This window comes from Atta colombica, unplaced genomic scaffold (assembly GCF_001594045.1).
Source record: "Atta colombica isolate Treedump-2 unplaced genomic scaffold, Acol1.0 scaffold96, whole genome shotgun sequence".
Lineage (NCBI taxonomy): Eukaryota > Metazoa > Arthropoda > Insecta > Hymenoptera > Formicidae > Atta > Atta colombica.
Window position 1 is genome coordinate 1,497,257 of NW_017259590.1, and position 12,722 is coordinate 1,509,978.

The 12,722-nt window shown below is 32.6% G+C and overlaps 3 protein-coding genes across 10 annotated transcripts in view; 1 reads left to right on the top strand and 2 right to left on the bottom strand.

Moving 5' to 3' along the window:
- Positions 1-2,463: 2,463 nt before the first annotated feature.
- LOC108693705 (ras-like protein 2) lies at positions 2,464-4,971 on the bottom strand. Of its 2 annotated transcripts, XR_001932029.1 has the most exons (5): positions 4,867-4,971; positions 3,495-3,582; positions 3,088-3,299; positions 2,668-2,916; positions 2,464-2,497 (listed from the first exon to the last, which is right to left on the bottom strand). XR_001932029.1 is itself a non-coding variant. In XM_018202775.1 (4 exons), exons 1-4 carry the CDS (start codon positions 4,969-4,971, stop codon positions 2,722-2,724), a joined length of 600 nt encoding a protein of 199 aa, XP_018058264.1. In that variant the 3' UTR covers positions 2,632-2,721. The 2 variants fall into 2 exon arrangements, 1 of the variants encoding a protein (XP_018058264.1); XM_018202775.1 differs by lacking the exon at positions 2,464-2,497 and having other exon boundaries at positions 2,632-2,916.
- On the top strand, positions 4,894-10,141 carry LOC108693707 (protein Asterix). Of its 2 annotated transcripts, XM_018202776.1 has the most exons (3): positions 4,894-5,422; positions 5,706-5,927; positions 9,779-10,141. In XM_018202776.1, exons 2-3 carry the CDS (start codon positions 5,715-5,717, stop codon positions 9,962-9,964), a joined length of 399 nt encoding a protein of 132 aa, XP_018058265.1. In that variant the 5' UTR covers positions 4,894-5,422; positions 5,706-5,714; the 3' UTR covers positions 9,965-10,141. The 2 variants fall into 2 exon arrangements, with proteins under 2 accessions (XP_018058265.1, XP_018058266.1); XM_018202777.1 differs by lacking the exon at positions 9,779-10,141 and having other exon boundaries at positions 5,706-6,109.
- LOC108693703 (sn1-specific diacylglycerol lipase alpha) overlaps positions 7,386-12,722 on the bottom strand; it is a 46,648-nt gene continuing 41,311 nt past the window's right edge. For 3 of the 6 annotated variants that reach the window (XM_018202769.1, XM_018202765.1, XM_018202767.1), the window contains 4 exons: positions 10,152-10,516; positions 8,866-9,222; positions 8,184-8,349; positions 7,386-8,108 (listed from right to left, as the gene is read on the bottom strand). In XM_018202769.1, coding sequence (XP_018058258.1) covers positions 7,830-8,108; positions 8,184-8,349; positions 8,866-9,222; positions 10,152-10,516 — 1,167 coding nt within the window. In that variant the 3' untranslated portion in view covers positions 7,386-7,829. The remainder of the gene's footprint in view (positions 8,109-8,183; positions 8,350-8,865; positions 9,223-10,151; positions 10,517-12,722) is intronic. The other 3 variants (XM_018202768.1, XM_018202770.1, XM_018202771.1) reach the window with 3 other exon arrangements.

Consider the following 12,722-nt stretch of genomic DNA (forward strand, 5'->3'; position numbering starts at 1 on the left):
TAGATATTAGCCTAAATGTAATAAATAAGATTAGGATTGTAATAAAAGTTAGAATAATTATAGCAAAGTCATGGAAAAAAATATATACAATATATAAACACACACAGGCACGCATATATAATATGTATATTTTCCAGGGTGTGCGCTTACATCATTTAAAGTTTTCTATTCATTTTAAAATTTTGAATTCCGATTTTATTTTCGATTAAATTCTGTTTCTTTTTAATATTTTGCGATTCAAAGATTACGCATCTCACGTTATATACGAATTACTTTGCGATTCCCTTGGACTTTAAATGGAATCACAGAAATTATAGGATATAAGAAATTATTATTACTGCGCACACAACTTTGCTTTATGTAAAATATCTATATTAAAAAATGAAATAATGTTGGGAGATTGGGAGTTCAAAAAGAACATAAGAACAATTATTTATATTCATATTATTTGGTTTACAGAAGTTAACAGACAGTAGTAAGTAGACTGAACCTAAAAATCAGTTCGCTCTAAACATTATTTTTACAAACATATATAAATATACTCAGTTACAAAAATAAATGGAATTTTTTATTTGATTCTTGGAGTTTTGTGAATGTTACAAGTAACATTTGTAAAATACATGTAACATTCGTATAAATTATTAATATTAAGTATAATAACCATATCATCATAAATTTTGTAATTTCTCATAAAGTATCGCATTTCGTAAGCTTATAATATTATTAACTACGTTATATATATTAAAGCTAATATTATTAGTATTATTATTAGTCACACATCTCGGTATCACCAGCAACGATTCGAACTTTGACGAAACATGATACTGTGAAAAAGTCGAACGAGATAAAAATATTTCTCATTGTTGGTGAAACCGAAATTAGCTGAACACATTTTCATATCTCCACAAATATAGCATTTTTAACAGACATCGCATCACATTATTACAAGTACCACTCAATAAACAGATAAACAGAAAACAAATTTAGTTTGCACAAGAGGTAAAATTTTTATATTTATAATTTTCATTTTTTCTTCGTTACAAGAATTATAAAGGATTAAAATATCGTTAAAATTACGTACAATATTATAATTTTGTTTTTATAAAACAGACATAACATTTTAAAATTACATACATTTAAAGCATATCTATATTGGAAGACATTTAATTATCAATTATGAATATATTTATATCGATAATTTATTATCAATATAAGAAAAATATATACTATAAAAATCATTAATTTTATTGTAACATCAAAATTAGGGTCGCAACGTGCTAATCAGAACTTGTGGAGTATATAGCATTAAGATATTAATTAATTGTTAATTATAAGGTCATCTGCATTAAAATTGTTATTGGCCCCATTCTGATTTTATTATTATAATTTGCACTTAAAAATTGCAACCACAAAGGTGCTACATGTAAATATAGAGGTAACTTTAAATAATTTGAACAATTCATGGACATAATTTCGAATAGAAATATTATTTACTCGTTTAATTACTCGATTAATTTATTCATTTGCCAATATTACTGTATGTTACTTTGATTCTCACAATTAGACATTATGACTCAATGTAAAGGAAGAGGAAGAGTTAGAACGCTGCTAATGATAGCAGGAGTATTTTCGATAAATGGCTGAATATAGAGTAAGTTTAAGTTTTGTTATTATAAAACATTTATATCAATTGTTCTGATCGAATACATTTTCTCGGATATCATATACACCAATATGATATTGGATATATGTATATTGCCAACCATATTGATTCATATGTGAATAAAAATAAAATATTTCAACTAATGTTTCTAAAGTTTTTTTTTTAAAGGTGAAGAGCAAAAGCACATCCTTCATAATTAGCACATAATCATAATTATCTTGTTCTTTGTTATAAAAAAAAAATATTTCCTTTGTATTTCAAAATGTTGGTCATACAAGTCTATATTGTCATATGAACTTGTATTGTTTTAAAGTAAAACCTTTCTCTATTTGTTTCAATTTGTAAATTATGTTTTGTTGCAATTCGAGATCATTAATCTACCAGACGATAAGCAGCGAACAAAAACAAATATGTGACTCTAGGAGCCGTGTGCTGTTGTTCACTTAAATCCAATTATATCATAATATGCTCTATAATATCTTAAGCAATACATCATATTATAAATCACATTTGTAAACTGTTTTAAACTTTCATTCGGTAATAGAGTCATTTATAGACTTTTTCGTAGTAAAATTTATTACAAAAATAGTTTATTTATCATTGGGCTATTGCGTCTAATATTTGTGCAATGCGAAAACTGATTTGCCATATATATAGAATGAAAGCTATTTTTCATTATTCTATAAATTATAAATTGGACACAATGCAAAAAAATGGCAAAAATTATTTTCTGTCGCATTATAAATAATTACGTTGTTGTAATCGTCACAAAACAATATTGATAATAATTGTTGATAAAACCTTGCCTTCATTATTATTACCAATAAATTTGACCTAAAATTTAATTTATATAATTAATATCAAAATCCGCGTTATTTCTAATTCTAAACACGAAAAAAAATTTTATTTTCGTGAAAATGTAAATTATTTTCTAAGAATATATAAAAAATTTATATCTTTTTGTGCAGTTTTGAATTTATCATTATCTTTTTTCCTGAACTTACCAAAAATATAACCCGATAAGTATGATAAATCCATCAAAATAAATAGTTTTGTTATTATAGCATGCAACACTTCTTCTTATTCTTCTTGTAATTTGGTTTTAGTGGTGGCCGTTCCGACAGTTGAAATTTTCTGACAATTCTCACCAGCTCGTGGAAAGCTTGATCGACGTTCATCCGTAGTTTAGCGCTACACTCAATGTATGGAATCTTCAATTGACGCGCCATATTTTGTGCCTCCTCAATTGATACCTAAAATAAAGATTTAAATGGATTAGGAAAATATGGGGAAATAAAAACATATAAAATTACAATTATTATTCTCTATAGAAAGAAATATCCGAAATAAAATTTAAGCTGTAAGAAATATCCGAAATAAAATTTAAGCTTAATTTATTAATATATATATAATATAAAACTTACACTCCTTTGATGGTCCAGATCTGCTTTATTTCCAACCATTAGCATAGGAAATTCATCTCGATCTTTTACCCGAAGTATTTGCCTATGAAATTTTAGTATCTCGTCAAAAGACGAGTGATCAGTGACGGCAAACACGAGGAGGAATCCCTCGCCGCTTCTCATGTATTGTTCCCGCATTGCACTAAATTCTTCTTGACCAGCAGTGTCCAATACTATACATAAATATAGTTTCGATATAATACTTATTATTGATTCTAAATTAAATCAGGTTCAGAAGAAGTAAATAAACATGAATGAACTCGTGATTGATGATCAGGATTAATTGGATTTATTTGAGATTTAAAAATCTATATGAGCAAAATTAAAAATAAGTTTTAAAATAAATATAGATAGACTTATTCATTTACTATCGAGTTTAGCTGGCACATCATCGATAACGCACTGCTTCGTATAAGAATCCTCGATTGTTGGATCATAATCGGTCACGAAATAACTCTGAAAAAAATTTTACTACAGTATATAGAATGTACATTACATTAATTTCATATATTTCATCATATGTTTAAGTGTTAAGTGTTCCTGGAAAAATCTCATATCTCATACTTTTAAAAATTTGTTATATTTTACATTCATAAAAAATTTCCAAGAAAGTACCTTAAATTATAAACTTTTTCAGAGTTTGTAAGTTTTCTTCAAAAATTACAAAATAAAAAATCTTATAAATCTTCTAGAATATTTCAGAATTTTCACACATATGAAAAATTCTAAAAATTCTAGACTTCTGAAATAAGTAATAATATAACAAATTTAAGATATTTTCTAAAAAGTTATAAAGTTATATACAAAAAATTAAAAAATTTTGAAATTTATATAAACACTGAAAAATTATAGATAAATAATTATATATAAATAATAAAAAAAATTTTCATCAGAAAGAGATGTTTCAAATTAGATCTATTCACGCGAACTAAGTTTTGAAAAGTTCAAGATGAGAAGAATACGAATAATTATATTTTTTACAATAGAAATTACAATAGAAATTACAATAGAAATTACAAAAGATTTAAACCTCATATTTGCTTATCATCGACAAGTGGGGGCCGCGGGGGCTCGGAGAGAATTGAAGAAAATGACATTACCAATAATTAATAAAAATAGTATCTCGTCGATTACGTCGATCAATTCGACAACAACGCATTATGTCCCCTTCTGCCCCCTTCCGGAGTACGCACGTACGCATTCGAGGTTTCGTTAGAATCGACGCGCCACGGCGCTGCCGCGTATATGACCATATATGACGATTGCGTACGCGCTGTGACATAATAATGCTCAACTCAAGTGTTGTTTTCTCATTTCATCAAAAGTAACGCGACACGATATCTTGTTTACAAATTTCACAAATACATTTCCCTCTCACCCCGTTATTATTTTGTCGTTTTTATCGCCTTGACTTAATTATCTCCAACAAGAATTCGATAACATGTCGAAAGATAATCAAGATTTCTGAAAGCACGAGAGATCGCATTTCGGTGACAATGACGGAACGTAAACGCGACGCTTTTCGTTCTCTCGTTCGCGTTTTTCGAATGAAAAAGGAAATTCAAATAATCAAAAAATCCTGTCGAATACTGAGATCTGCGAGACGCAAAGAAACGCTTCTGCGCATTAAATCGAAACGCGAAATACTCGCGATCGATCCTATGACAGATGAACAAAATAGATTATCGTTCACCTATGTAGAATTAGCGGTGGCGAAAACAAATCGATGCTAAAACTTACTTGGATAAATTGTATCGTGATCGCCGATTTTCCGACACCGCCCCCACCCACGACGACGAGCTTGTAGGGCTGCGCATAGCTCTGTCTGTCAGCGACTTTCGACATCTTTCTCCTCTCCCTCGCTCGCTCGCTCGTGCTTACTTGCTCTCACTGGCGCCGCACGCGCGCGATTAAACGCTCATCCCGCGTGCGTGAAATTGACACGATACAGGAGAGACGACTCAGTGTCGCGTGCGCGGAAACGGAACGGACGTTTTTCGCGACGCCGTCCGCCAAGGCTCGACCGCGCAGCCTCGTAGACGAGGCTCACTTTTTATGGTCGGGATTCTCCCTCCGCGACGGTGTCAGTAACGTAGGTTTTACGCTGTTTTGCGAAACAGTCGCGCGTGGCGCTGCGAGTTTCGCGTTTACTTTCTGGCTATTCTCCTTTCTAACCTGAAATCCCTACTAAATTGTGAATTGTGACATTTGTGACAACTCAGCACAACTCGTCAGTGATCGAATTGTGTGGAGTCATTTAAATAATTATTTACATAGTACATCTTTCAAGTGACACGTAAGTGTGTTATTGTCCTGTAAACTACTGTGTTTATTAATTAGAATTTTAAATTACATTACATTTGAAAATAATTCACTGTGACATGATAACCTTTCTTGATAAAATAAAATCTTATGAATTTGACATATAAATAATAATTTATTAAAATAGAAATTGCTTTGAAAATAATTATATATATACATATATTACAATAATAACAATTATATGCTATTATATGTTAATCAATTCTTTTGTAGGGAATAATAAAGTTATTATTTAGCATCGATATTTTATATTATAGATATTAAAAATGAATAGTTCGACAGACCCAAGGCGACCGGATAAAGAAGTTCGCTACAAACCACCAGGTTCAAATAATCAGTTACATATGCAAGATGACATGACTCCAGAATACATGAACGTCATAGGAATGATATTTAGCATGTGCGGCTTAATGATGAGATTGAAATGGTGTTCCTGGGTGGCACTTTACTGTTCCTGCATCAGCTTTGCCAATACACGAGTAAGCGAAGACGCCAAACAAATCCTCAGTTGCTTCATGCTGTCGATATCGGCAGTAGTGATGTCTTACTTGCAAAATCCACAGCCTATGATACCACCATGGGCAAGTGCTATGCAGTAAATTTTTGTACAAATTTAATGTTTTGCACAGCTTACCTTAACAAATTATTTTTGTCTTATACATGAGTGCAAGAAAATTTCAATAGAATAATTAAAATAGAATAATGTTTATATTAGAATGAATGATTATTATATATATTGTATAAAGAATTTTCTTATAATGTACGAATGAATAATAATGAAATCATTTGTAATAATTTATTACTCAGTATGCAATATTGAGTCCTTGTTACATTAATAATTTTCGGAATCATTTTATGATCACTCAATATTTGAATAATCTATTGCATATACACTATATACAGACGTAGCATTTTTTTTCATTGTTTATTTCTTATAAATAAATTTATATTATGTATTATATTAAAATTAATTGTATATTCTATGAATTTTCCCTAAGGGTACTATATAAATAAATATTCTAAATGTGTGTGTGTGTGTGTGTGTGTGTGTGTGTGTGTGTGTGTGTGTGTGTGTGTGTGTGTGTGTGTTATATTGACTAGAATTTAAATGCCACCTGGTGCTTTTTTTTTACATAAGTACAGCGACAAAACTCGAATTCTTAAGAAAGTCGCATCTTTGAACTATGTAATCGCGAAATATTCTTTCATTCGCACTAAGTATCATCATCAAACTCGAGCAACTTGATTAGAGTATATAATATTGGGTTGTCCAGAAAATTCGTGCCGACTAACCTATAATTTAATAAATGTATACTAAGATCTTCAGCGTTTCAATTTTCCTTCAACATCGGCACGAACTTTCCGGATAACCCAATAAAAAAATGTATTGATGATGATTATTACTGCGATTTGTACATTAAAGTATGATGTTTTAAGAATAGTAAAAAATTATATCAAAAAATTATACGGAACGTATGCGAGATTTGATCTTCATTTGGTAGATTTATATTCAAAAATATATAAAAATCAATGGTCTCTTTGTAATTTTAATAAACGATATTAATACAAAATAGACCATTACTGCAATATGTTGCAGTACATATTTTAATCTTAAGAGATTTAAAAATTGTTGCAGAAATGCTTTTCTTTCCGATCCTAAACGAGTGGGGAATAGATTTTCTGATATGGAATTTGAAAATTTCCTCAAAAAGATAATTTCATATCATGTTTAGTTTCATTGATCAATTATTAAAATAATCGCTCGATTATTTTTCAACATTGTTCTTAGGAACATGCACACATATCCTCTTATCATTGATATTTCTAAGTAATCCTATTAGAAGTTGTTCTTTGTAATTATTGATTATTACAATAAGATTACAAAATTCTCTCGTAATATCTCTAGTTGAAATATTTGTATCAAGATAGGACAATAATTGAAGAAAGTACGTCTGAAAACTTATAAATCGAAAATGAATAATGAAATGTACAAAAAACGTAAAAGTGTTTTAAAGATGTTGTAATTCTAGATCTTCACACACATCTGTTAGAATACCGTTTGGTTTGATTATTTAAGAAATTTGTAAATTAAAGAAAAAAAAGGAAGTTGGAGAAGAAAAATTTGGCACATGTATTTAAACACCTATTTCTGACTACTATTATCGTATCTCGTGGTCCTCGATTGGTTTTATTTCAATTCGCTGAGTTAACGTCATTTTATACGTAATAAATATTCTTTTTAATCGAAGTTAAAGAGAATCAAACCATACATGAATCACGAAGAACGAAATTACTTTATTTCTTTTATCTCGATTGGCTTTTTTACTGAATGAAGACCTTCGCAATCGCATTGATTATGCCTCTTCATCTAGAATCTACGACTAGACGCTGCTCTCTCCTCGTCCCACCAACGTAATGGGATACACGTATTTTTTCCGCTTAGCGTTGAAAAATGGTGAATTGTGCTGGCCAGGAGTCGGTGTGGGCGATAAGCCTCGGAGAAGCGGTAATGAGGCGTCACCGCCCACGCCGGTAGCATCGATTCCTTTCTTCCATTCAGCACCTAAATCCGTGGCCGGTGCCATAAGTCCTTTGCACTCTGGTGAACTACGCACACTGAGGAAGACATCATTGCTACTATCACGCTGCCCAGAGGAACCCTGAAAATACAAAGATACAAACTTGTTATGATTGTAGAAATTATTTTTTTACCGCAAGATTTTGAGTATACATACCTTTGCTTCGTAGAAATCCAAACTGGAACCGGTCTCTTCCTCGTTATACTCCACTTGTACGCGATGCGAAGTACGGGAGACTCTCGAAGAGTGTGAGGATGTGTGAGTTGACGAATTCTCCGACAAATCGTCCCTGCAACACGCTGCTGTGCATGTTCGTTGTTCTCTGAAAGATATATTTATTTATACGAAATATGAATATATAAATTCTGATGAAAAAAAAGTTCAATATACTTGTAGAATAGATTTTTACTAACTTCATTTAATATTTAGTAGATTGATGCATAAAATCAGGCCTTATATTTAAGACTTTCTTAAATTGATCTTCAGATGCCTACGAATTATTTTATTGATTGAGCGTCTAAAGATAAATAAGGAAGCCTTAAATATAAGGCTTGACTACGAATACATATACAGAGTAATAAATAAATTATTTTTAAATTAAATAAATTACAGAAGAATCAATCCTATCAGAATTAAGAGCGATTTTTGATATTGCAGGCTCAGTTTCATAATTCATTAATTCTTAATTGAGATTTAACTCATTCCTCATCTCTATCTAATGCTAGAAATAGTTTAAACTTCGATTATAACCGTGAGTTATGAAACTGGGCCTTAGAAATCTTTTCTTTGTAAGAGATAAGTTAAATTTTGGCTTCTTTAATAGTAAAAAGATATTCACCTTCTAACGATAACAGAGTCCCGTCGTCTCGGGACCGGCGGCGGAAGACCGGCGGCGGCCAGACTCTTGGCACTCTCGTAACTCGCCTCACTGTTGCCACTGCTACTGCCGTTATTACTGCCTCCCGCATGCTCCCCCGTCCTCAGGAAGTAGTTCTTCGCTGAGAGCATCGCGTAGTGCAGATTATTCTTCAGATCGTCCGCCGCCGTCGACAAGTTTCCCGGGATCTTGGGGGTGCGTCGCATTGGCCTAGGTACCGGGACTACCGGCGACGGCGGACTGCTCGTCGACGCTTCTGACAGTGTCTCCGGTGTAGCCAAGGGTGCCGTACGCGAATCGTCCCAGCGACTCGGTCTTCTTGCCGAGAAAAGAAAGGAAAGGGTGAATTTCATCAGCAAGGAAAAGACCTGATCATTTTTCTATTCACGACACAAATGAAGTTTTATAAATTCGTATCAAAATCCAGACGACACAAGTGTCCTTACGCGTCTTCTCGGACCTTGCGTCATTTGGGAACACTTCCTGCGCGACTGTGATCTATTGGGATTTATGATCGTATTAATGCGATAACTTTGAAGTGCACGATATATATATATATATATATATGATGAGGATTCGGATCTAAGCGAGAGAAGCGAAAGTGAACGAAAGCGTGAAATGAAATTACTAGATCTGAGTGAAAAGCGGGTGCGACAGGTGAATTATTTTTTTTGGATTCCTATCTCTCTGCTCAATGATCCCTATGATTAAACGCTTCCCCTATTCATTCAAATATAAATAAATTCTTTAGAATTCACTATACTTTCTTATAAAAATCTACTTTGCCTTTGCATTAGAGATATCTTGATTAATCTGAATATGTTCTGAATAAAATCAATAATTTCGTGTTCAGCAATTGTATTTTTTTTTTTAGATGTCCAACAAAGATACGATAGCGTCGTCATGCTGGTGGCCAGAGTTCAACGTCATCACTTCTATCGCTGCTATCAATCTCCTCTTCTTCGGGATTCGTTCCCGTAATCCCGATATTAATCCTTCGCGATCCGGAGCGGTGTCTAAAATGTTTGAAGAAGGAATTTTACAAAAAAAGATCGCGTAACCAGCTATCTTGAAGGATACGGTCAACAAATAATACTAGAAATAGTCAATTAGTAAAATTCTCTCTTCTGATTAGTCCAATCAAATGCTTCAAAGGAAATGAGACCAATTTCATGACATCAATTTCGATCGTTGATTATCGATGCTGCCGGATCGCGAAGGGTTTTAAGTGGTTTCATCATCCTTACGGTTTGCCGTCTTCCAGCCTGGGCGTGTTGAGTAGCTCGCTGGCGAGGCTGACGTACTCCCATGGGATACCTCGGGAGTCCACACTGAGTTCACGACCGGCCTGTGGTATGTCCGTCGGGCTCTGCAACGACGTGAAGCTCGTCTCCAGGCAGAGCCGGTGCGGCGGGGTGCCGGCTAAATTGCCCAAATGATATCTGGTCGGGCTGGATGGCGACAACAGGGCTCGCATTTCCTGCTCTTGCAGCTCCAGCTCCTGGATTTCAATCGTATGATGCTCGCGCGCCGTCTCCGACGACATCTCCGTCGAGGACGCGTGTCCGGACACTAGTCGTTGTGGTTTCGCCGGTCCCAGAGTCGTCACAACCTGGCACGACGCGAGCCACGACGTAGGATACAATCGTACCTCTCGTTATAGAGTGTCGCGAAACTACAGGTACAAATCTCGTCCACGAATTTCTCGAGCTCGAAATCGATTTTCCCTTAGCAAACATCTCGTTATGTTTCTCTCGTTTCAATTTTCTACCTTGAATTCTCACTTGATAATTAAATGTCACGTGAAAATTGGAACAAGTTATCTCGTAGAAAAAGAGCAAGAATTCGGGAATTTGCCATTTTATTTTTCTACATTGAATTTTTCTACATCTGAATGTTTCGTAAAATTTTACTTAAATAAATTTCTTGAATTTGAATAAAAGAAACAAGGATATGCCATTTGCTTATATTGATTTTCAAGAAATCCATTTTCTATCACTAGTATTTCTATCAATTTATTTATAAGCGACACTTCTTTGTTTATTTCTAATCCTACGTTGCTATTCTAACATTTCAAATTCATTTTTCAAATTTTGTACCTATAACTTGTCGACACTCTATGCGAACTTCTTTATTTGTGTGATTTTTGTAAATAAATATTTTCATTTATCCATTCTTTTTTTCTTTTACTTTTATTAATTGTTTAAATACTATTGTATTAACTATCTAAACAGAGTATATTATTGTAAATCAAGAAATCTTTATATATTTATCAAGATTTTCTTTAAAGCTTTTGAAAGCAATCCGTTGTAATTTTCGATGGCCATCGCCATTGGAGATAGCTAATATCCGTGCTTCAACCGCAAATCAACATGAACTCAATTAGCACAAGAGGCGGAAGTAACCGCGAAATGTTTAATGCGGATAATGAGAACATAATCAGAATTTAGATGATAAAGTCGATAAGATCCCAAACGGAAGTCTGGAATGAGATATTTATTTCTCACTTCGTCAAGCGTAAATTTTCCTAATCACGAACTCGACTCTTCTTTTTATCTTTGCATCAAAGAAGTTAATCTGTCTAACAATTTTAAAGCATTTTAAAATTGTTAGACAGATTAACTTCTAACGCTCCGCTCAACGATAAGAATTGCCACATTATCCCGATTTTTCTTTTGTGGCAATGAAATTTTAATCTTTCATGTCATGTCCAATGAAGTCTCTTTTTGAAAAGATTAATCCCGAGTTTTTTCTGCTTAGTCAAAGTTCATTCAAAATATTCATTCTTCGAAAAAATTTATTTTTAACTTAGTCTTTTAAAAAATGTTTCTCGTATTCCTATGATTTTTTACAATTTTATAGACATGGTAAAATATTTTTCGTGAAAGAGTAAATGAGCGTTTAGAAGAGCTTCTTATATCTGATATTTGTTAAAAAAAAATTATATTTCTTCTCTATATTGTTATCATATCATATTGTTACTAATACTATTAATTATATTTTTTTCATGTTTTTATTTATAGTATCTATATATTTTGATTTTATGAGAAAAGGTCTGTCATCACAAAATAAGAATTTATTTTTATAAATAAAAATTAAGAGATAAAAGCTACCTTACGTATATCGTAAGAATTTGTTAACATCTTACTAGCAATCGTCTTTTAGAGTTTGTAATAAATATACTTGCTTGTAATAAATATACTATAAAATGATATTGTTCATATTAATTAATTATTGATTGCCTAAGTTATGCGTGTATGTCACTTCCTAAACAGTTATCCTTGCAAACATCAATCGACGCTACTTCCTATTGTCAATCACACCTGTTCGATCATAATAGTCATCAGCATGCAGATACTCTCGCCAAACTCTATTCTAGAATCAATCAGGCCAATCGACTCTAGTCGAGTGTCGAGTGCACAATGAAGATATCATCAATCATGATGCGCATGCATTTACGTGTATGCGTGTGTGTATGTATATGCGTTCTCGATTTATGATTACAAATTACGATCAATGTTGCGTCAGGAAGTGCTTACCCCTTTTGTCGGAGCGCAATAATTGAATACCTCGCCCTGAAATTGATCAAAATCTCGGATATTTCGGTTTAATTAGTACTTCGTATACCGAAATTTACATTAAACCATGACGCGAATCGAATTATTCCCGGTTTGATTCCACATTCACAGAGAATATCATTTCACACAATAATACTTGCAAAATATCTCACAATCAATTTGATTCCACGCAAAATATATGCAAAATATTTTATTCTAATATGTTCAAAGAAGAAGAATACTTTGGTATATATATATATA

What these genes read in the sequence shown, in the direction of transcription:
- LOC108693705 (XM_018202775.1), bottom strand. Translation starts at nt 4,971, where the DNA reads ATGTCGAAAGTCGCTGACAGACAGAGCTATGCGCAGCCCTACAAGCTC. An exon ending in TGTGCCAGCTAAACTCGATA is followed by an intron (nt 3,300 to 3,494) that starts GTAAATGAATAA and finishes ATTTATGTATAG; the next exon opens with TATTGGACACTGCTGGTCAA. An exon ending in ATCTGGACCATCAAAGGAGT is followed by an intron (nt 2,917 to 3,087) that starts GTAAGTTTTATA and finishes TCTTTATTTTAG; the next exon opens with GTATCAATTGAGGAGGCACA.
- LOC108693707 (XM_018202776.1), top strand. Translation starts at nt 5,715, where the DNA reads ATGAATAGTTCGACAGACCCAAGGCGACCGGATAAAGAAGTTCGCTAC. An exon ending in TCAGCTTTGCCAATACACGA is followed by an intron (nt 5,928 to 9,778) that starts GTAAGCGAAGAC and finishes TTTTTTTTTTAG; the next exon opens with ATGTCCAACAAAGATACGAT.